The following is a 25,013-nucleotide window of genomic DNA, read 5'->3' on the forward strand; positions in this document are numbered from 1 at the left end:
GCAGCCTGAAGCTGGAGAACTTTTGCTCAATGCTTTAGGCATTGTGAAAACTCATTTATTCCCTGAGGCATATTTGCCCTCATGGCAGATCTTGCTGGCTCTCAGTATCCTCAGCATCATAACTACATCTTCTAACTGATCCTGACCTAGGTTGTTTATCAAGAAATGTTTGTTTGAGGGTTACCTCATTCTTCAGCATGATAGTCTCATGGGAAACTCCAAACGAGAGATTGAGATAAACACATTTAACAAAAACTTTCTTTCTTCATATAGTAACTGCTATGATAGAAGTATAAAAATGAAGTTCTGTAGAATCACAATGGAGGCACTCTTACAACCTGGAGTTTAGGGGCAGGCTTCTTCTTGGAGATAACACATTTAAGGACTTTCCATGGCCTGCTGTTTTCCATTGTCAGATTTATTAGAGATTTTATTTATTTATTTATTACCTTTATTTATTTATTTAATTTATTTATTTTTTACCTTTATTTATTTATTAGAGAGAGGGGTAGGGAAGGAGAAAGAGAGGGAGAGAAACACCAATGTGTGGTTGCCTCTCATGCACCCCACACTGGGGACCTGACCCACAACCCAGGCTTGTGCCCTAACTGGAAATTGAACCAGCGATGCTTTGGTATGCAGGCCAGTGCTCAATCCATTCAACCACACCAGCCAGAGAAGAGTGATGGTTATGGAAGTTTTATTTAATGTCATCTCTTTAGACTAGGAGCCCCCAACCTCCAGGCCTCCGACTAATTAAGAAATGGGCCACACGGCAGGAGGTGAGCTTGAATGTAATGCACTTGAATCTTCCTGAAACCCTAACCCCTACCCCAGGCTGCGGAAAATTGTTTCCCACAAAACCAGTCCCTGGTGGCAGAAAGGTTGAGGACTGCTGCTCTAGACTACACTGGGATGATACAGCTTTTCTAGTTAAACCTGCAACACTGGGGCATATCAAGGCACTAGGCCTAGTTAGTGCATTTGGAAAGTGAGTGCCTGAACCATGCCATGTAGACAGGCTCTGTGGCCCCAGCCACACTGTGTATCACCTGAGATGCATGATAAAAAATCCTTCACAGCGGACTTTTTACCTTTAAGAAAGAGTTCTTTTGAATAAAAATTTGCTAAACTCAATATTGTGAAATACCTCTAAAATAGAATTTATTTTTATTCATGAGTCACAACACATCATATTGGTAGGTCTTCACTTACTTTTTAGTGAGGAGAATACATTTTCAACACCATTTCCTGAAACTCAGTTTTATACTAATCAGAGTGCATGCCTCAGCTTCAGAAAGTAATTTCTCTTTTATCTGATGATGAGATAAGTAACGCTAGAAAAGATACTAAAATGTAAAAAATAGCCTCTGTCTTCATTTGCTTAGTTGCCTCATAGGGCTGTATTTCATGCAAGAGAAGTGTTAGAGATTGGTAAAATAATGCCTTTTAGAGCCCTCACTGGTCTCATTTCTTCTGAATTGGGAGCCAGCATTCACACTGGAGCCTCTGAACAGCAATGCACTACAGAGTTGGATTGAGTGGAAGCAGGGTTCATACTGTACCCCGAACACAGGAGCTTAGGGCCAAATCTCCCTGAAAGGACTACTTTTAAATTGTTCTTTTGTAAAAGAGGTCCCATAGCATGATTCAGGGTCCCCCTCCATAGGACACAGGGTTGATAGGGGGGTAGAAGTGATCATGTGATATAAGTCTTGAATACATCATAGGCTTCAATTGGACTTTTAGCCTACTGTTTTGTGGGGAGAGCATGTGAGAGAACATACAGCGTAAGAACATCTTATACCAAGATCTGATAACTCAAGGCAATGTTCCTTTCACTGAGTGTATAAAATTATTAATACAAACAAGGTATAATTTATTACATTCTTATTGGGTAGAACCTATCCCAGATGTGTAATGTATTTTAACTCTTTTTAATCCTCACAATTCTATGAGATAGGTACTATTATACTCATGTCACATGTGCTAAAAGAGATTCAGGGAAAAGTAAGTATCTTATCGATAATGCATTTAATAAAAAGCAGAAGAGAGTACCATAGAAGTCTGACACCAAACTCATACTGTTGTTACATAGAGCATATAGCACAGTCCATACTCGTATCTTAGCAAATGTGAAGGTTTTTTCTCCATTCCTCCAGTATTTTATTTCTTTCCTTTATTCTATTATTGCTTTTCCTGTCCCCCTTTTTAAAATAGTCCCTTTTAACAGTGCCTAGACTTTAGAGCCAGACTTATTTCTCTATTCTTAGGTAGAATAAATTCATTGTTTTCTCTTTCTCACTAATTAACGTGTGTGTGAGTGCATGCATAATGTTGTGTGTTTGGCCCCTGTCTCACCCACAAGAGTGTACAACATCCTCAATTTAATTTAGGATTAATGCTGCTTCATTTTCAGCAATCTATTCAAGAACTGCTTTGTTAAAAATAGCAGTGGTTGATTTATGCTTGTAAACACATTTTAAACCCCTAATATTCCTGTATATGCTTCAAATGATTCAACATCTCCTAGTATACAGCCTTGAAACCTTTTCTTATTTACCCTAGTATCACAGAAGTTCAAAATAAAGTGCCAGGTGTGCACTGGATTTAGAGTTGTAAGCTCATAGGTCACATGCCCCCCTGGACAAAATTAGGAGCAAAATCTCAACGAGCAGAATCATCCCCGGTCATCACCAGCTGATTTATGAGCCTCCAGCTTTACAAGGCATTGCAGTGTCCTCTGCTCAGCTGTTCTTAGGGTACCAAGTTGCTAATGAGAAAAATCTGGGCTCAAGACTTATTTTTACCACTGACTAACTAGTTCAGTTTTGATAAGTCAACTCTAAATCTTCACTTGGAAAATGGAGTGAATACACTCTAATTTGACTATCTCTCAGCATTATTTTAAGATGTAATATGGGAATTCTATACATGGTCTTTAAAAATATGCAAGGGGAAAAAAGTGAAAGACTGGAAAAACATAAGTTGTCACATTCACTGCTATCATCTGCAATAGTGGCTATAAAGAGGGAGGAGAAACTTAAAGTTGTTCATATTAGCCACCGTTTAATGTGTACCCACTGTTTAAGTGACCTATATATTCACTCTGTGATGCATCGTTGACTTTATGATGAACACATCGTGCTGCTCTATGCCCAGTGACAAGGAATGTACAGTTATGAACAAGCCAGAAACACAACAACCCTGCAAGGGAGGTATTGCTGACCCCCTTTTACAGAGGAGGAAACTGCGACTTGGAGAGATTGAGTAGCTTGCATAAAATTATAGCTATAAAAGATTATAGCTATAGGATTATAGCTATCCTTTTCATCCATAAATATTTTTCAATTAACGAGGACTTGATGAAGTCTGCAATGTCCCTGTTAACTCATCCTGTAAAACCAGCATGTCACCAATCTCCAGACAAAGAGTATATGCTCAATAAATATTTGAAATAAATAAATGACTGAACAAGAGAGTAAATGAATGAATGACTAGGAGTTGGGGGGAGTAGAATAAAGACATAAAAAACTAGAGGATTGTTGATAAGTTGGAGTCTATTGCTTTTATGTACACTTATGTATATACATCTCCAACTGACCACCAGTACCACCCCACAGTGAACAAATGTGAGGGTGTAGTTATTTGGCAGGTGAGATGTTGCATAAGGGTATATGCAATGCTTTTAAATGCAGCTCAGAAATTTTGCATTGGCACCCACGTAGCATGACTATCTTAACTTCCTTCTTAAGCTTTTAGTTCTATTTTGATGACTGGCCATAATAAAATCCTGCTGAGTGAGCAAAAACCGCTGAGCAACTGCAAGCCACTCAGTCTGGATTCTTTGATTAATTATTAATGAAAGAAATACATTTTATCTTTGTAGCCCAAATGGTTTAAGGCTCAGTGTCTATCGTCCAGCATCCTTACTTTTATTGCAGATCTGCCATGTGAGTCTGTCTAGACCACCACTTAATTTAACTGGTGGCCTTTCTTTCCTTATTCTTGATGTAGAGATTCTGTTACAGTCCTTTATCAGAGCCATTATGAGGAACTGTTTTAAAAGAATGAATATTAAATAACTACTTGGATATCCCCATTCACATAATCAAATAATTTGTAGCTTCCCCCCACCCCTTAGAGTTAAAGGATAGGAATAGATATACAATTAGCAACTTTTTAGAGTGATGGAAGTGCCCAACCCTGAATCATTTTGGAATACTCAGTTTACCCATTTTCAAGTTGCATACTGACATGTGAAAATCTTTTAATGTGGTGAAATTCCTGGACAGGGGAAAAGCCTTTATAGTTTACAAATAGGAAATGGATTGTTAAGTAAGCCTATGGACATTAGGTACATTTGAGAATTATTTGCTTTTTCAGAGAGTAAAAAACAATCCACCTCAACCAAAGACTGGGCAATTCTTACCTTTGTCTTTAGATGAATTGAAATTGAAATGAATTCAGGAATCAAGCCAGTTCTCTTCCTAGTCCTCCCCTTCCAGCCAAAGAGAAGCAGTTAGTGGAAATTATGCTGCCTATATTCTACACACAAAGGCAAACAAATGTTCTAGTACAACGTCAGTGGGAAGCACTTGGTACCAGATTAATTCACTTTTCTTTCATTGCACTTGGATTTGTTGATAAATACACCCACACTTTTCAAGGAAGTAGTTTTTTAGGTTCTAAGTAGGGTCTTGTTAATAGGTGAGCCAATATTTTAAGCAAAATATAGAAAGTTTCATATACTATTCCTGACCACCTTTTTTAAGAAGTTAAAGGCTCAGAGTTTTGCTCTATTAAATTTGATAGATGTGCTTTTTTTAATATAGATAAAAAATAGGTAGAAATGGGGCACTTTTTAAAAAATACTTTTTTTCTGCATAACTTATTTAATAGTTCTTGATTTAATTCTAGGTATGACACTCAACAGCAAATACAGCCCTGATTTGTAGTCTAAGTTCAGTATTTTTAAATGAATACATGATGGAATAAATGGAAGAATGAATAAATGTTATAGCCTGAAATTGGAAATCTCTTTTTCATCCAAATATTTTTCTGGACACTCTGACTTACAAAATAGAAACTGTCCAGGCCTGCCATGAGAATTGGTTGTGGAAAAAATATTTCACCTATGTAAGAAACTCCACCAGGTCCTTCTAGGGGAAAGATTCTGTGCCCTGAAGTGGCATTTAAATGGGTTATGCCTAATTATGTACTCATAAGATTATCGTGCTATGTGTGCCTGTGGGTATATATATATTTTTTTACATACATGAATATGTCATATATGTATACAATATAAGTAAAATTTATACATACATATATGAATTCATTTATAGATATATTAATTTGGTGGTAGCATCCTACAACCCTTATATGCATATGATCTTATCTTCTCCTACTTTGCCATGGTGGTTACAGTCTTTGGTTTCACCCTAAGATGACAGAACATAAATCATAGGCAGACATACTTCCCATCCAACATTAAGTACAGTATTTGGGTAATAAGGTTTTGCCTCTAAAATGCTGTTTTGTGCTGTGCTTTACTACCAGAGGTTTGTGCCCTGACCTTCTAAAGAAGCTGCTGTTTTCAATTCAGCTTTTATATTTTTTCTAAGATTGTCACTTTTGCCATCTGGTGGATGTGTCTTCTGGGAGACAAGGAGCTGCACACAAAAACTTTCAAGGAAGCGTTATTGCATAATTTGCTTGAGGTCAAAGCCAATATTCTGGAAGTTGGTTCATCATTTGTTGTGATGTGGCAGATATTAAAGGGCTTTATAAATGCTTTGTTCTTTTGAAGTGTATTCACAAAGGATTCAAAGTGGCAGAATGTGGCAAGTCATACTTATGCCTCAATGAGAATTATTAATCTGCCTAAAGTACAATAGTAAACCAACATTTTTTGTCAGCTCTACTTACCCTTGGACTTCAGCGTCTAAAAGATATTTTAGGGAATAAAGAAGTGAATGGAATTATTTCTTTTTGCCTGAATCATAAAAATAAAATGTATTTCTACTGCAAAATAAAAGAAAGTAAATGCCCCATATTTCTGCCTCTGCCTCTAACAAATAGGTAAAAAACCAAAGAGATTTTTTTTATATTCTAGTTAAGTACCTTCCAAATGAAATATATTCCTCTCTGGTGCATGCCAATTCAGTTTATTTACTTTACCTTTGGAAGTAGATGTATTCTAGAGTTGATGCTGAGAATTAAAAGTTTTATATTGTGTTCTTAAATCCTTAGTCAAATGTGAGCTCTTTAGAAACAAACGGTTCAGGCAGGACTTTAATAGATGAGAGAAGACCCTAAGAGGAGTATGAAGTAGATTTCAAGCCTCATTTTCTTTTAAAGTCTTAGTGGATTTTGCCTGTGATTAGGGAGTTAAAAGGAAACCATTGAGGTGAATTAGTTCCTTCAGGCTTCTATTGGGCAAACTATTATTCTAGCGCACCTGTTGATGCAGCAGGAGGCTGAGTGAGTTTTTCTTCTTCTTCTTCAAAAGGTAAGCTGCTTAATCTTTTGTAACTGGTAGAAGCAAGGATAAATAGAAAGGAGCAGATGTTTAGATGTATTGTTTTGTGGAATAACCAAGATAAAGCCCATAAAATGCTAACTTAGTAATGATCAATGAAAATAAAACTCATTTATTTATTCAGCAAATAGTTACTGCCTACTTACTATGAGCACATAAGTAAAACTGTGCTCCAGTGAAACCAGTGTTTATAATGTAATGTCATAACTGTGACAGCAGAAGGCAGGGACAACAGAAGCAAGATCAGTGCACTCTGAGAGCCCCAAAAACACCTATCAACCCACTGGTGAGTCACACAAGCTTTGCAGAACAAATAATGCTTGAACTGATTTTAGGCAGATGGGGGCAGAAGACATGAAGATAGAAGCATCATGATGGTGTTTGGGAGACTATAAATAGGAGTAGAGAGGAAGGATGGAGGGAGAAGGGGTGTGGGGCAAGTAAGAGCAGATTGTGAAAGGCTTTTGTGGGCTGAGTAAAGAATGTTAAACACTGTCCAGAAGCTAAGGAGAGCCATTGTGTTTAGCACTTTGTAAGACAGTTAGATCATGAAAGAAGAGTTATGCATGGACTTCTCAGGAAGCTCTGACAAAAATAATAAAGTGTAAGGGCAGGAATTATGAAACAAGCTGGCTAGTAAATGTAATATATAATTATGTTATGCTAAATTGTGTGTGTACTCGTCCATTCCAGCATGGGATTCATCTCAAGATCTTGATTCAGTACTCCAGGAAGCCTTCATAGTTTATTGGATTTGGCATAAGGCATAAAAATACATGCTATCCTTTGTTTATAGCACTGTAAAGTAAAATAGACGTAATCTATTTGAAAGAGCACTTCCCTAAGATGAAAGACCCAGGTAGAGAATTAAATCTCCCACTAAGTTTCTTCTTATTCATTTTAAATTCATACACTCATTCATCTCTCTCTGTGTTGAGGATATCAATGACATACACAAGGTTTTGGTGAATGACAAAGATGAACCATAAACAATTGCTTGCCTCATGTTCTTGAAAGTTAGGCTAAGAGATAAAGCAAGTACTCATGTGCTCCAAACACAAGATAGAAAGTAAAAAGTTCCTAGGAAGAGGTACAACTGTCTGCTCTAGACCTTACATGAGGGAACAATTGCTTCCAATTTTGAAGACTGGGTTAGTGTGAGATCAAGTGAGACTTACCAGAGCAAGTGACAAACAACTATTTCAGGCTCTGGGCATGCAGAATTCAAATAAAAGGTGAAGGAAAGGGTGCAAGCAAAGCTGTGGGGCTTATCAAACCTGTACACATACACACCCAGGTAAGTGGTGGAGTTAATTAGGGTGTCTTCTAGGTGGAAAACACCAATGGGAAATGATAGTTGAAAGTCAAGGTGGAGCCTGATCATGAAATGTTATATATGTTACACTAAATTTAGACTTTACTCTTTGGGCAGTAGTAAGTCAATGAAAAGGTTTTTCCTCCCTCAGGCATTTACTTAGCATTTAATACAGACTAACATTTAATGTATGTATCCATTATATCTATGTATTCTGCTTCCCCAAAAGATGGTAAGTTCTATAATGTCAGAGACTTAAGGATTAATGTCATGCACATAGTCAGTATTCAGGGTGAGTGGAGGAGGGATATAAATTTTATTGATTACCTTTTATATGTCAAACAGTGTTGTGTGCTTTTGCACATGAAAACCTCATTCTTTGCAACAGACTAAAATTGCTGTTTCTAAGGTGAGCAGACTGAGACCCACAGAAGTTAAGGAACTAGCCCAAGATCACACATTTAATAAGCAAAGTCAGGCTTCAAACCCAGGTTTGTCACCTCCAAAGCTTGTACTAAACTGTATTACACCATCTCATTGATTGACTGAGTCACTCATTTTTAAGAACATATTTCTTCAATGCTTATACATGTGCCTGTTGTTGTCCTAGGAAATGAGAATACAGTATAGTGTCGAACACAGCAGAAGAATCCCTGCCACCTGGAGCTTACACTGTAGTGAGAGAGTCAGACTATAAATAAATAAGCAAATAGACAACAGAAGTTCAAATAATGACAAACAATATGAAGAAAATAACTGGTGGATAAAGAGGAATGAGGTAGAGTAGTATTGGGGAGGAGAATTTATTGATGGTCAGGGAAGACTCTTTTGACATGATAATACTTGATTTACCTTCTGAAAAATAATATGGGTATAAAAATCCTGCAGGTAAATATAAAAGCAAACACAGGCTCCCAAGGCAGAAATGAACTTGAACTTGAACCTTTCTAGTTAAAGGGCCAGAAGGACTTGATGACTGAAACCTAATAGGGGAGGAAGAGAATAAAGGAGGAAGCCAGAGAGGAAACAGTTTTCATGACTTAAAATTCTTGCACCCCCTACAAAAGCAATAGGATTTAGATATTAACACAAATTGCTAGGATTGCAAAAAAGCCAAAGTACCTCCAGAGGAATAGAGTATATACAGCCTGCCTTTTCCTATCGCCTCTTCCCCTCTCCCAAAGCATGCTTGAAAGGGAACATGGAGTCCATTTGCTCCAAAAAATATTTCTGTTTCCTGGGTCTGTTTTATGAGCAGCGCCATGAAGTTAGGGTTGTTTGAATACCACTGAACAGTATTTAAGACCAGTGACAATGTGAGTTAAGGAGAGTTTAGCTTTCTGACCCCAAAAAATGATGTTAACATAGCTCTGAAAATTATACATGATATTTTTTAGTAAAGCACACAAATTCTGCAAATAACATTACCTTCAAAATTAAATTTAAATGGGCTTGAAAACGTCACTGCCAATGGTCCATGCATATGTCAAATGGACTAAAAATGTTTGCTAAAGATTCAGCATAGCTTTAAGATGCCTTTAACTAATGATTTGCTTGGTACAGGAATGTGAAGTCACACCAGGCCTGGGGGAGATCGTGCTCCAGGTTTCAGGAAGCCTGTACATGATTATAAGTTCTCAGCGCAGCTGCAGAAAAGCACATCATGTTGAAAACCCTTTCACTTCAGGGCTTGGTCCTTTATATTATGTTCTGAGGTGGTGAATAATATTATCAATCTGAAAGTGTTAAACTGTGATGGACCTACCTCTTCTGTTCCCTCCTCAGGTGCTCTGTGGCCTTAGCTCCTTAGGTTCTCTCTCAAACTAAGGTGAATGGATTCAAATCAAGGCTGGTTTCAAGAAGGTATCATAACTGGCTAACACTTACTGAACACTTGTTGTATAATAGGCTTATTGGCTTGTATTGTGTCCTTAGAGTGTGCCCTGTGAAGTATTATATGAGGGACATCTTATAAACTGTTCACAACAGCAGATCTTAAACATTTTGGTCTAAGGACCAATTTTTACTCAAGATTACTAAAGAACCCTATATATTTTTTAAATATTTTATTTATTTATTTTTAGAGAGGGAAAGGAGGGAGAGAGAGAGAGAGAGAGAAACATCAATGTGCAGATGCTGGGGGTCGTGGCCTGCAACCCAGGCATGTACCCTGACTGGGAATCGAACCTGTGACACTTTGGTTTGCAGCCCATGCTCAATGCACAGAGCTACTCCAGCCAGGTAGAACCCTATATTTTTCATATGCATTTTATCTATCAATATGTATCATATTAGAAATTAAAACTTAGAATTTAAAAAATATTTATTAATTTATAAATAACAATAATAAATCCATTGTGTTAACATAAGTAACTTTTCGTTAAAACTATGTTTTTCAAAACGAAAAGGATTTTCAAGAAGACTGGCATTGTTTTACATTTTTGCAAATCTCTCTTACATCTAGATTAATATAACACGTCTAGATTTTCTTCAAATGTGTTTAATCTGTTTTATATGTTATTTTAGTTATAGTGAATGAGAGAATGAGGTCCTTTCACAGATATATAATGGAGAAAGATGGAGTGTTTCCATAGCCTTTTCAGGTAACTGTGGCTATTCTTTGATGTTAAACTAAAACTTGATAAATGCTAGGTTTTCTTGTTTTGATTTCCTCTTGTTTAGTATAGCATCTGATCTACTGTCTTGTTTTTCTAACAAGAAATTTAGAAAAATTCAAAATGTTTGCTCAAGGTGAAAGTGCAAGTTAAATAACAAGAGGGCCCAGGTATCCTGGTTCCAGTTCTGGGGTGCTGGTTCTACTTCTTTCCATATTTGCCTCATAAAGGGCCTGGCAACCTCTCTAGGAGTGGAGGCCACCAAATTTAGAAGGGAGAGTCATGAAGAACTTTATCTAACCCACAAATGGTTATTTTTTTAAAAAATTAGTTGCATTGTGGAATGTGAAACTGTATTAATGAACTCTTTAGACTATGTTACACCAAATTTGTTTATCTATCTTACACTTTAAGTGAATCTCTCACTCATGCATGGGTTTGTAATACATATTGGTTAGTTGAAAAATAGTAGAGGGTAGTAGATGGAAGGATTGAGCAAAAAGGAAAAAGGACTCATGGACATGGGCAACAGTGTGGTGATACAGGAAGGTGGATTGATTATAAGGGGACTAAGAGGTAATGGAAAAATACAATAAAAATAAAATAAAAAATAAAATATTGGTTTGCTAAGTTATACAGATCATCCAAATATTGCTGTATTTCATTATGCAATATCAAAACTTCCTATTTGTGAATATTACCAGCCATCCCATTAGAAAAGCCTTTAAGGTTTGGAAAACTGTTATGCACATGGTGAGGAATACGAGGTATCCAAAAATCAAATGTTTGCTTGAAAACCCAAATTTTACAGTTTTCAACAAGTACTATTACTTGTTTTCTTGATAAAACAAGCTCACTTCATTCATTTTCAGGTTTCCAAATACCCAATACTAAATAATCATTGTTTGTTTGTCAGTTATTCTTTTAAGTAAAAATGGTACTAAATAAAAATGATGTTAGTTTAGCTTGCAACTCAAATGATTGCACAAATATTTTATCTTGATAAAACATAGACAGTGGAGCAAAAGTAGGTTTACAGTTGCTTGTATGAAAAATAATACAATAATTAATTAATAATAATATGAGTGTAAACTCTGTATTTTGCACACTCAACTGTAAACCTCTTTTTTTCCTTATCCTGTATTCAATATACATAAGTACTTTATGCATACCCCGTGTTTCATTATATGTAATATTATAACATTATGGACTCAATGGTCAACATTTTATAAAATAATTTTCATTGCTCCAACAAAGATATTCTTAAGTGAGCCCTGGTTGGTGTGGCTCAGTGGATTGAGTGGCAGCATGTGAACCAAAGGGTCACAGTTCCACTCCCAGTCAGGGCACATGCCTGGGTTGTGGGCCAAGTCCCCAGTAGGGAGCACACAAGAGGCAAACACACATTGATGTTTCTTTCCCTCTCTTTCTCCCCCTCTCCCCCTCTATCTAAAAATACACAAATAAAATCTTTAAAAAAAGATATTCTTAAGTAAAAAGGACTTTTATTGGGAATATATTTGCTGAAGAATTCAACGATTACTAGTACACTTTGGTGCCATTGCCTTGATTAGTACTAAGGCACCAACAGTTCTACACACCATCACTTTTGTACCATCAGTGCAAAGGTAAATAGTGGAAAATACAAGTAGTATTTTATTACTGTGAAAATGCTATTGATATTGAAGACCCCTTGAATATTACCAGTTTATAATCACCAAAAGCTGTTTTGTTTCTTTTTAGATGAAGAAACTACAGGTCAGAGAACTTAAGTGAATTGCTCAAATCACAAGTCAGAAAGTGGTAGAGCTAGCATATACACACAGCAGGAGCAATCCCAGAGATTTGTTTCTTAATCAATTTCCAGAGAGTGGTACCTAATAGCTGATAGCAAGTGCCCACTTCCATTCCTCTTGGTCTAGTCAAGATCAGTAGAGGTGGAGGTATGGGTTGGAGGCTTATGTCAGAGTCACAGTTGGTTGACTGTAACTCTGACCCCAAGTTACCATTTCAAAGTAGAGTTATTTTTAAGGGATATAAGTTTATGATTGTAGCAAGTGAGCCCTTATAGTGTCGCCAAGAACTAGTAGAATGAAAGAATAAGTATACCCTGCCAGAAATTTAAAAAAAAAAACACACACACACAAAAATTCTAGGAATCAGCCTTTAAAAATGTCCTCATGGTTCAGTAAAGAGTGAAAAGAATAAGATTGTTTTGTTCAACAGTTTTTATCTGAACATTTGGAATAGAAAAAAGATCTAAATTGTTGAGTTGAGAGAAAATGGGAAAATTATACTTTTGAAAGACAATGAATCAAAAACAATGATGTATAAAGTGATCATTCTCAGATGCTGGAATTTTGCAATATCTTGGGCAATAAGAAATGAGAAAATTAGCTAGCATAGAGGCAGTGGAAATAGAAATAAAAGGTTAAAAACAAAAGGTACTCAAGAGATAAAATCAACAGAACTTAGCATATGCCGAACAAGAGGGCCCAGGGAGAGGAACAGCCAAAGATAAATGTGAAATACTGAGTCACGGCCATACTGTTTTTGTGTTGTGACACATTTCCCCAGTGGGACTATAAGTTCCTTGAGAAAAAGGACCGTGCCTTTATTAATTAATTAATTTATTTATTTATTTATTTAACAGAATGTGATACAATTTTAGGCACATAGTAGATACTCACATAAATAAATGCAAAATTAATTAGGTGATTCAATCTTTAGCCCTTTTACATTAAAACCAAATACCCCTCTTGTAGCCTCTTTATATGACCTTCCCTTGTTAGCTCATTATACAAATTACTTAAAATATTACTCAATTTGGCTTAATCCAGCAAAAATTTACCAAGTATTTTCTGCCATGAGGAATCAGATCAAGAGCTAGAAATACAGTTGCAAATATAGTGTGCCCCTCCCTCCAGATGCTAAGAATCTAGAGGAAGAGAGACATATATACGAATAACTTTTTTTTCTTAGTCAGGTTATAGTGAGGCTGTGTGGAATCACATAGGAAAGAGAAATCATACCTGCCTGAGGCAGTTGAAGCAATTATATACAGTATTTGAAATGAACTTGATGTTTGAATAGTTCTACAAGAGAAGAAGATAAGAAGCATTCTAGGCAGAGGAAGCAGGTTAGTTCAGCTCATGAAAGAGTTTATCCAGTTATTTTCAGGTCTGGGTGCTACATGATTCTGGCATAGAAAATGCATAACTCAGTTTTGATGCTTTGGATTAATGCTCACAGTAGAATAAGGAAGATAAACATGTAAACAATGTATTAATATAGTAATGCAAGACTTGTGCAACAATAAACTTGCAAACCAGACACAGAATGGAATAAAGGGGAAAGTGAGCACCTATTTCTGGGTCAGGCACTTTTCTTCACATGCTACCAATCGGTGGTGAGCTATGGTGAAGAAGTTACAAGTTACTTAAATAGCAAGCAGTTTGTAAAATAGTGACCCTTAGGTCATATCTCTAGCTTTCAGAAGAATTTTCTATGGTTCTCGCAATGCTGACTTGTGTGGCAGTCATGGAATGTGCCTCACAAACTGCCAGCTACAGCACAATTGGCTAATAGCATATGTAATTTTCCAGCATTTAAAAACTGACATTTTACTTAAGAAAATTTGATTCCTGGCTCCTCTCGGGGGTAAAAAACAATCTCCCAACATTAGGCACCCATTCTAGGATGTCCACCTTTCGTAAGAGCTGAATAGTATCTCTTACTTTTAGATAAGATGTAAGCTCAATCCCTAATTCTTCATACTTTATTACCAATAGGAAGACCAGCTACCATTGGACCACACTGGATCACACTGGACCACATAAACACCTCTGCTGTTTATGTCTCCTGGGCCCACTTCACCTTTCTATATATATTTTCTTCACTCATAGCATTTGAGTTTGAGACTCATTATTTTAAGCACATTCCACTAGGAGAATAGAGTGAAGTGAGTCAGGCCTGGAAGCCAGAAAAGCAATAAAGAAAACTAACAAAGTTCTAAGTGGGGGCAGTGATAATACTCGTTGAGAGGAACTGGATGGATTTAAGGGATATTTTATAGGTAGAATCAACAAGACATGCTGTTTTGTGAAATGTAAGGACTAATGGACAGGCAGGTATCAAGGATGACTCCTAGTTTCTTGGCGTCGTAACTGATTGCTTCATGAATTTCCCTATGTCTTTATTTTCTATACACTGAAACTATTATAAACAGATATCTACTTTAATCCTTCAGGTGCCAGGAACTTTTCAGAGAACACAAGCAGAGACATCATGGTAAATAGAAGGTTTAATGAAGTTATAAGAGAGGGACTCCATTGTTACCAACTTACGTTGGAAAAATTATCAAAAAGTTGAGACTGTGTTGGAAGCTGTTGACAAGTATATATCACATTCTAGTGGCATTTCAGTTAAATACTATTGTAGGGGACAAAATAGATGTTCCTTGAAAATTTTATAGCTGGAGTGCTATTGACAGCATTCTAAATCAGATCTTAAGAATTCACAGCTCAAGCATTATAAATGATGCCAAATTACTCCTCTTGCTTTCTGACTTAATCTGCTCAGCCTAGTCTTAATTCAGCCTGCACACTGTCCTTGAATTAATCACAGTAAAATATCACATTTATCATGTCATTCCTTATTAAGAAAACCTAACTTCTTCAGGAAAGCCCATACTCCTAGGTCTACATTCAAAACATTTTCACATATACCCTCAAAGAGTTGTTCTGGGGATGAAAGGAAATAACAGCCAGGCACTTATTGCTGTTATTTCTGCCATTACCCACCTATTTTCTTGCCAATGTCTTGACTGTCCTTAAGGAGGGGCTTAGTTATAAGGTCTAGCATAGCATCTAGCATAGCGTCTAGCATATAGAAAACAGTCTGGGTGTTCACAATTATTGATACTCTTTCTCAGTAAGTTTCCTTCTTCCCCCTGACACCAACAGATCTCTCAAACTCAAAAGGATCCAAAATGAACTCTTGATTCGCTTTTCCCAAACTGGTTTCCTTACTGCCTCAGAGTCTTCTGCATCTCATATATGGCAGTTTTGCCTAGTTATGCATAATTTTTTAAATTTTATTTTTCTATCACACATTCCAACAATAAGTTCTGTCAATTCTACCTTTAAATCATGTCTCAAATCTCATCACCCCCATTGCTTCCAGCCTACCAACTACCATCAGTTTCTGACCTGGACTGCTGCAACCGGTCTCCCTGTTCCCCGCTTTGACCCTCTCCAGAAAAATTTTAAACAAAAACAAGTGTAATCTTAAACTAAATCAGATCATGTTACTTTCCCGTTTGAAATCTTCATGATCCTAAAACCTTACAGTGTCCTATTGGCCCCCAGCATCTGGCCCCTGCTACCTGATCTAGCCTCATCTCTCCCTTTCCTTATCACTCCATAGCTATTCTGTACTCCTTTTAGTTCCTTGAACAATTCAAGCACTTTCTCCTTTTTAGGGTTCCTCTACCTGAAACTCTCTTAACTGCCACACTGCCTCACATCCTACCCCCTTTTTATCTCTAGACTAGGTGTTCCTTTCACTAAACAATTCTGGCCATATTTTTCTTCTCCATTTATTCTCTTTCTGTCTTCCAAGGAAACTTCAGTGTTGGCCACAAAGTGCTTTGACTTGATCATCACTTTAATATATCCACATGACCTTTATCACACTCCCATGACTGTCAGTGAGTACTTCTTCATCTCCAAGATCTTGAACCCTGAAACCTCACAGTGTCCACAACCGGCTGCCCCTTCATCTATCCCCTGTTCCCCATAGGTCTATACTTGAACCTTGCTATGATCTCAGTCTTTCTACCCATTTCTATTCTTTCAGTCTAAGAATATCCTCCTTGCTTCTCTTCCTTTGCTATTTTTCTGATTTATATTCCTCATTCTGTTCAAAATCAACCACATTTGATTTTCAAACTCAGCCCTACACTAATCAAACCTTCCCTTTTCACTGTTCAAGATTACTAAGCACTGTTGGAGAAAATCCCATAATCATGCTGATGATATCCTGCCTTATTGCTGCTCAACAAACCCCTACTGATTCCAATGTGGCTCTCTTGCAATCCAACCTTTCACTGCTTTAAATAAGGCTCCAAATTTATTCTAGACTTTTCCTTCTGAAGTCCTGACACCTAAATGTACAAGGCAAATATTGAAATACATGTTTTAGTCAAGACCTCTTTTAGGTCCTTCTCCTCTCCCATTAAAAGACCCTGTAATTTCTTTCACCTTAAAATTACACTTTATGTATAAGAATTTGGTCATTCTTATCTCAGAAGAGTATCCTTCAACCTACCCAAAGATGAGGTATGCTTCAAAAAAACAAACTTTCATTTGTTATTTTGTTAGACAAGTATTACAGTGAGCATGTATGTGTTTATGGTAATTTATATTTATAAGAAAAATTAAAAATTGATTTTCTCAAAATGACAAAGTTTTTTTGAATATATGTTTTTTATATCCTTTGAGAACCACTAATAACATTTATGGATACAGACTTCCAATTTTTTTCTCTGCATATATATTACAAAGTGAGATCAAAATTTAAATCCTATATTCTATTCCACTTTTTTATCTACAGACCTATTGTAAAGATTTTTTATTTTGTAATACCATTGTATTCCTTGATATAGCTATACCTACACATACACACACATACATATACACATACATATACATATATATATGTGTACATAGTCTTAACTAGTACCTTTGTTAGCACTCAGAGAATCTGGACTCAGGCACTACTCTCACTCCTCCTTCCCATGTACCCTTCATCTCTTCTGTAGCTTCAATATTCCTTTTCAAGCATTTTTTTGGTTTTTGATGTTTTATTGTTTTTTCCCATGATCGGTTAGTTCCCTTATATTGCCCACATAGTCACCACTCTGTTGTCCATGTCCATGAGTCCTTTTTCCTTTTTGCTCAATCCCTTCACCCCCTAACATCCCTCTACCCCTTAGCTGTCATCCTTCTCTCCGAGTCTGTCTCTATTTTCCTTGTCTTCTTTGCCTCCTTATCCCACAGACATGCTTGAGTCCCCTCCAACTATCCTCTAAAAATGTCTCCTCTACTCTGTTTGCTTTTCATCAGACATTAAAACATATCTCCCCTAAGAACAAAACTCTTTCAGACTATAGAAACAGTAGTCTACCTTTACTATATCACCCTTTGCTTCTTATAGTTATTTGGCCTACTGTAATCTGGCATTCGATTTCTCCCTGTTTGTTGAAACTGTTTCTTTCCTACAGTCCCTCATTCCCTTAAAATGCTGTCCTAAAAATTATCAATCCTATGATCCTATCAAACCTACAGTTACTAATCCTCAAGTGCATATTTCTTGATGCAGTCTCCTCAGCAGCTTCTGGAAAAATAAAATTTAATGTAACAAACTTTGGGATGTTTTAAACTCAATTCCTAAAAGTTTATGTGAAAACAGGCATCTCATTTCTAGACGGAGAATTTTGCAGTTGTGAGTTGTTTTTCGTTTTGTTTTTTTTTATATTAAAAACATAATACTATGACAACACTTAGAACATAAATCTTTGCACATACCTCTAATTACTTCTTTAGGATAAATTTCTAGAAATTATTATATTAAACAGTATTTTAAATTAGTAACAACTTCCTAAAGTCAAAGAAAATTTTTGTCAATGGAACATTCTATAAATGCATATGATTATTTTCCCTCTTCTTTTTTATGACCCTATTTTGGGGTGTAATTTTCATTTGGAGAACACATTTTTAATGACAGAGGAGCTTTTCTGATTATATTGTATTTATATTTGCAATCATCTGTTAAGTGGCAAAGTGCATTTCCTCTATGTGGATTCCTTTTCTGAGAGGAATGGAGTGTGGTGCATGAAGGAGGACATACCATGTGGTTAGGGAATGGACTTGTGCTCCTGAGCAAGAGTCAGCAAATGTGGAGGACTGGGCACTAGGAAGAAGAATGGTCCATGCCAGCTACATTCATCAGTCATGGAATCTGCCCAGCTGCAAGGGAACAGCAGCCCACCCAGAACTCTGTACAGGGGTCACCCTCACCAGCATGCCACCTCACAATTTCCATTGACTGGGTCAAGTATCAACATTTGGTTAATTAGGCACAATTTTCAGGATGTAAGGGTGTCAGCCAGGGGCATGCCTATTCACATGGAGAGATTGTTGCTCAGAAGAGAGAGGTTCAGGGGTCTGCCCCTGCAGCTGGCTGGCTCTGGGATGATTGTCAGGGGACTGGAGTGACTCAGCTGTGGAGAATAGCAGGCAGTAATTTAACTATTGCTTTTTATCAGTCCCTCTCTCCACTGAATACTGTTGGCTGCTAGCAGAGACCTGAAAGCGAGGGCTTGGATAAAAGAAATGGGGAATATAGGAAAGCAATTTAAATAATTTCCTTAGCTGAATTCAGATGAACCTCTTCTAAAGAACCTTGGTGACTTACCAGGCCCAGCTGGCAGGTTGGTTTTAATTGAAACATAAAAGCTTTGAGGAATCCTTGGGACTGGAAACACAGGTCCAGTTACCTATCTCTACCTACCTTTTTTCATTGTGAACTTTTTGATCTATTTATTTCTTTTCTACAAAGTGGATTTGAGGGAAGGGGGGATATATATTAGTAATGCCAGAGCCACCATATTCATCAATTCTAAAAATAGTCATTATTTCAAAAATCTATTGGACAACAATAGAAAAAATCTATTGGTTCACAGAATAAGTTTTAAAAATGCAACAGTGATCTACCTCTCTTCTAAAGATTCCTAATGTTTTCCTTTTTCTTTGTTGGCAAAAACTGCTTTCCTACAAATCTAGCCAGAGAACCAGAAAAATTATTTAAAGTTATCCAGTTTAACCTTTCGGGAGATATTTGGATACCTTATGTCTACTGACTAGACAGCTGCCAATTGAGAGAAGAGCCCTCCCTCCCTTCCAAAGCAGTCTATCCACAGTTTGGACAGCTCTACTCATCATCTCTCACCTAAGCCACAATTTGAATCTCTGGGCTTCCCATTTTTATTGTTGTAGCTGCAGAGAACAAAGTTGCTTTTATGTCTGTATGACATCCCTGAACCCATTGTGGACCTTTTATTGTGTTCTTTCTGAATCTTACTGTTAGAATTTGAATATTCTCAGTAAGTTTGTTTGTCTGTTATTTCATTCATCAAATATATATTTAACAATACTATATGCCAAAGGAAGTCACCAAAATATATATATAAACATAGTTCCTGCTTTCTGCAACTCAGTTTGAAAAGATAGACTCATAAACATACAACTTTGACTTAGTGCCTGACATAGATAAGCATAGAAATCTGCAAAAACTTAAAAGAGGAATGACTTACCCAGAGAAGAGGTGTTTGGGGTGCTCGTTTAATGTTTTCTGGAACAAATGCCATCTGAGCCCTATCTGAGGAAATGAAAGGGAAAAAGCCAGTCAAGGGGAAAATGGGAAGGTTCTGGTAGAGAAAATGGCATCGAATAAAGGCCAAAAGAGAGGTTATACTATGGACTATGCAGGAAAAAGCCAGCAGTTCAGTTCAGTGTTCCTGGGGGTGAAGGTCTAAAACTAGGAATAAAGAAAATAAGTTAAGAGCTAATCATGAATAGCTTCATCAAATGGCCACATTTTGAGTGCTTGCTACAAAAATATTGATGTTATTAGGAGTAAGCCTTTGAGAATCTCCCATTCTCTGTTTTCCTCCTTCCTTACCCCAATTAATCAAGAAATCATTATCCCTGAGGTATGAAGTCTAGTAAAGCCAACATACTGCAGTCAATGTTCTTGGAGCTAGACCCAACTACACTGAAGATGCCCATATTCTCATCCTGTCCTTCCAGAATTCACAGACTTTAGATACTGCCTTATAAATCACCTAAATGCTGTCTTGGTGGACATAAGCATGACAATGTAATTGATCACCAGATGCCAGACTATCACTGCCTTGTCTGCTCTGCCTTGAACTCCATGAAAGTGAAAGTCATCCTGTTTTAATCTCTGTAGCTTTAGCTTCAAGATAGTCACACCAATACTGATACTCATCCAATACTGATACAGTCATCTGGTATCAATAGGTACTTAAAACCAAAGCTGGATTTATATGCATTCTGCTCTGAAGAATCTCATGATAAGGACTCATCTAATCTAATTCTCCTTCCTTTCTTTGTTCCAGCCTTATTGTCTGTTTCTTGGACCAACCTGACATCCCCTTTCTCACATCAGAGTTTTACATTATGTTCTTCCATCTGCCTGGAACATTCTGTCCTCCTCCCCAGCTCTCATAGTGACTGCCTTAAAAGTAACTAACTGCTATTCACCTTCAGGAAAAGTCCGTATGTTTCTTCTCTTGTTAGCCACTCCTGTTTTCTGTACCCCATTCATGTGCCCCAGAAATTGACATATTCAGAGCTGTAACACTAGGGCTTAGTCTAGTGCCAAGCACAGAGCTGGTATTTAATAAATGTAAAATTCATGATTACATGACCACTACTAAGTAACATCTCTGTTCAGTGAACATTGGAATTTTTCAAAGATCAATCAAAATTTGAGAAATGTTAGAAGTATAAAGACATGGGATATTAGTTACTATGGTTGAATTATTAATTTAAACCTTTCAACAAAAATATGCAATTGTGAAAACAGCCCTCTGGAGCATAGAGTTTTATTAATTTAATCCATAAAATTGGTAAATAGTATCTTGACTTTTGCAGTGGTATAACAGTTTATAGTTGACCTATCTTAACACTGAACTTTTTTTATTAATTGTCTGCCCCAATTAATTTTGTACATTAACTACCAAGTTCTTAGTCTTTATCTCTTTTTACCCAAGAACAGAACTTAATCAAGTGATCATAAATTTAGTAAGCTATATTTGTCATAAAAGTGTGTGTATATATGTATGTATATGTATATATACATATACATAAGTATGTGCACGTGCGCACACACACACGCACACAATATCCAGTGGCCAGGGACTATTTAAATAAATGATGGTATATGACCTTGATGAAATAATTATTTAGTCATTTAAAATGAGAAATTATTAAAAATAAATAAAATAAAATAGATAATTATAAAGACTATTTAGCTGTATGGAGACAAGTTAAAGTATAATGTAAATTAGAAAAAAAATTATAATGTGGAAGTATAATGTAGCCATGGAGATAGATATAAAGAAAATTTGTAAATAAGAAATACGTTAAGTAAGATGATTTGTGAATTTTAGGGAGACTTTAATTGTCTTACATAGAAATTTCAAAAGGTTATATTGTATATTTGATGTTAATTACTATAATCTGCAGAAGTAATAAAGCAGAAGTAATCTGCTTTATTAGAAAAAAGCTATTCAAATTTACCTGCTGCAGCATTGAGGCATTCCTTTTCTACATGTACTGCAAATTAAAACCTGTTTATAACTGAGAAGTATCTCATATATATTATGACTTTAAAAGCGGCCCTTACTTCTGAAATCAGTTCCTTGTTACATAGGAACACAGTTATTTGATGAATAAACATTACTGGAACAACAATACTGAAAATAATAAAATGAAAAATCCAACTGTCACTATTCTACCAAATCAAATGTTTTCATGTAACTTGTTTCCTTCCATTCTTTTTTCATATTTGTGTATAATTTTTACAATTGACGGTAATCATTTTTTGTATTTTTATATTACATAACTTGTAAGCTTTTATTTTCTACTTTAAAATGATCATTTTATTGCTGTATAAAGGAAACATTTCTTAAAAGTAAAAATATAAAGCCCCTGGAATAAGCAAAAATGTAAGGCCCCTGAATGCTTGCAGCACAGGAAGGAACCTGAGTGTTTTTTCCGACCTTTCTTTGTCCGCTGACAGTGCAGTACACTTTATAGCTTTGCACACAGGACTGTCGTCACCTGACTTCCATTTAAGCCATGAGATGATAAGACGGAGTGCAAGGGGAACTGGGTTTGGGTGACAGCCACATCATTTAATGTCTACTTATTGTTTCTACAGGGGAATTCTGGCCTGGGATTCAGTATTGCTGGAGGGACAGATAATCCCCATATTGGAGATGACCCTGGCATATTTATTACGAAGATCATACCAGGAGGTGCTGCAGCAGAGGATGGCAGGCTCAGGTAAAGAACTGAAACATTAGAATCATCTGGAAAGTAAATCTGCCATATCAATGAGACACTTTTATACCTTTGGAGAATAATAACTCTATGAAAGTTCTATACTTCACAGAGAAGGCTGTCAAAGAAAGTGTTCTCCAGTGACTTTTCAGGTCTCTCATTATCTATTGAATTTCAAGTGGTATGTAATTTGCGCTTGTTGACAGCTATCACATTCATCAGTCCAGGCACTGGGAGGAGGGGATGCAGATATATCTTTTGTTGCATTCAACCTTCAGCCTGGTTGGAGAGAAGAATCCTATCAGCTGATGAGCAAATAATAAAGTGTACAGGAAAATAATATATTTTAAGTAATATTAACAAATAACATGATGTTATAGACACTGTGTCTATTCAATATTTATAGATTCAGTAGCCATTTTCAAGGGCTTTAGGTCAGAGTTTGTACCATGTCTAGAAAACTACTCCATAAGAAGATTCCCTTCTGTGTCTTAAAAAATAATTAAGACTTCACTAACCCCACAAATCTGAATGAGAACACAGAGGGAGAAAGAGCAAGTTGTCCCAACAGAGGGAAACCTACTTGACTTGGATGAAGACCACAAGGTGAGGTGAAGTAGCTAGATGGAGCAGAGCTGATAATGCTCAGGTGAGAGCAGTAGCTGCTTGAGTCAGGGCCCCTCTTTTTAAAGAACTGAAGATTATTTGGCGAATTAAGAGTTACCCAGCTGGGGCGATTAGTAAATATATAAAATTCTATCAGAGATCAAAACACTAGCTAAAACACATTGTGAATTGGGACAACTAGAAAAGATTTCCTTGGGGAGATAAAGATGTCCTCATGTTATTTTAGTGCCTCTACCATATTGTAATCCTCTCAGACTAGGCAGTTATATATAGAAGTTGATCAATAAATGCTCGCCAAATGAATGAAAAGAGGAAGGAGGAGGGTAAACTAATGAGGGGGGAGGTTAGCACAAGCAAAGTCCTATAGGTAAGAATGACTTCAGCCAGCATGGAGCCACAGTGAGGACAATGACCTAAGTAGCAGAAATGGAAGTTTCATGGACCTTCCTCAGTCTGTTTCTTCACTTAGTATAAATAAGTTAGTTTACAGGTTTTCTCATAAAGCAGCCAAGAACACTTTTGTACTCCACTCAATTCTTCTGATGCAGGGATCACTTTTGACAGCTGCATCTTTACAGCTTGTGGGGGAGAATCACAATTTTTTAAGGTACATCTGCACCTCCTCTCAACAAGAAAAGAAATTAGTGACTCTCCCTCAAGCAATGCATGCTTTTTGACAATGGGATTTTCAAGCTGATTTGACAAAATTAATTTCTGAGTGAAGAAATATCCCTGCTACAGAGTGAACAGTTTGAAATAGTTGCTGTGTAATTCTGCAAGCCATGGTGGGCACTGGGTCTGCTAATGCTGGATACTTAGCTGTTAGAGGATAATTCAGAAAATGGTGGACCACAATCATTATGTCATACTATATGTTACCTGCTTAGCCCATAGTTAAGAATAAAAAGTATCATTTCTGAGAGTGCCACCATTCTTTACCTGCAAGCATGGGTGGCAATATTATACCCATGGAGATAAAAGAAAGTTCTGCTATTCTGGAAGGATCACTTAATAGTTGTAAAGAGATAAGTGTAATGATAGTTTATATTTATTGAGCTTTGATCATGTGAGGTATTGTGCTAAGAAGATAGATAGATAGATAGATAGATGGAAGTAAATAAAAATATAAACTACCATTATTATATACATATTATGTACATTTATGTATATTATGTACCATTATTATAGCCATTATAATATGGACTCAGGAAATTAAGGCTTAATGACTTTAAGAAGATCACTCTGCAAGCTTTGAATGCATCCAAAAATAAGTCCTAGATGTCACTTATGTACTCAATAATCTCTCACTTAATAGTAGAATTCCCTATGTTACATGATCTCTGCCTAAAAACTCCTAAAGTTTTCACAATGTTAAGGGGAAACTGTACACATCACAAAAATTTGTTATTTTTCTACTGAGCCACGGTTTTCTTCATTGTGACCTCTACCCATTGGTCTTTGTGGAGCCAGAGCCATGGCCTATGAGTGTGTATGTGGATGTCACCTCCTGAAGTTGTGCAATAAACAACCTGCAAAAGTCTTGAATAGTTGTCCTGAGAAACTAAATATATGTACACCCAATCCACATTACAGCTTTTTGTCTGTGTTAAGACAGCTATGGTGAGGGTTTCCACTTCATTTTGATAGATCCTTGCTACTGCTGATGAGATTGTTTCTCACTCCACTGCTTCATGCCTTGAACTTGAATGGCTTGGGGACATCTAAGAATTCCAACATAATTTAAAATCTGACAGCATGAC

General features: G+C 36.6%; 1 protein-coding gene across 23 annotated transcripts in view; it reads left to right on the plus strand.

Moving 5' to 3' along the window:
* Window positions 1–25,013, plus strand: part of DLG2 (discs large MAGUK scaffold protein 2) — a 1,904,207-nt gene that overhangs the window by 1,297,828 nt on the left and 581,366 nt on the right. For all 23 annotated transcript variants that reach the window (XM_036030125.1, XM_036030122.1, XM_036030121.1 and 20 more), the window contains one exon: window positions 22,505–22,629. In XM_036030125.1, coding sequence (XP_035886018.1) covers window positions 22,505–22,629 — 125 coding nt within the window. The remainder of the gene's footprint in view (window positions 1–22,504; window positions 22,630–25,013) is intronic.

Source organism: Phyllostomus discolor, chromosome 6 (genome assembly GCF_004126475.2).
Source record: "Phyllostomus discolor isolate MPI-MPIP mPhyDis1 chromosome 6, mPhyDis1.pri.v3, whole genome shotgun sequence".
In the NCBI taxonomy this organism is placed as follows: Eukaryota; Metazoa; Chordata; class Mammalia; order Chiroptera; family Phyllostomidae; genus Phyllostomus; species Phyllostomus discolor.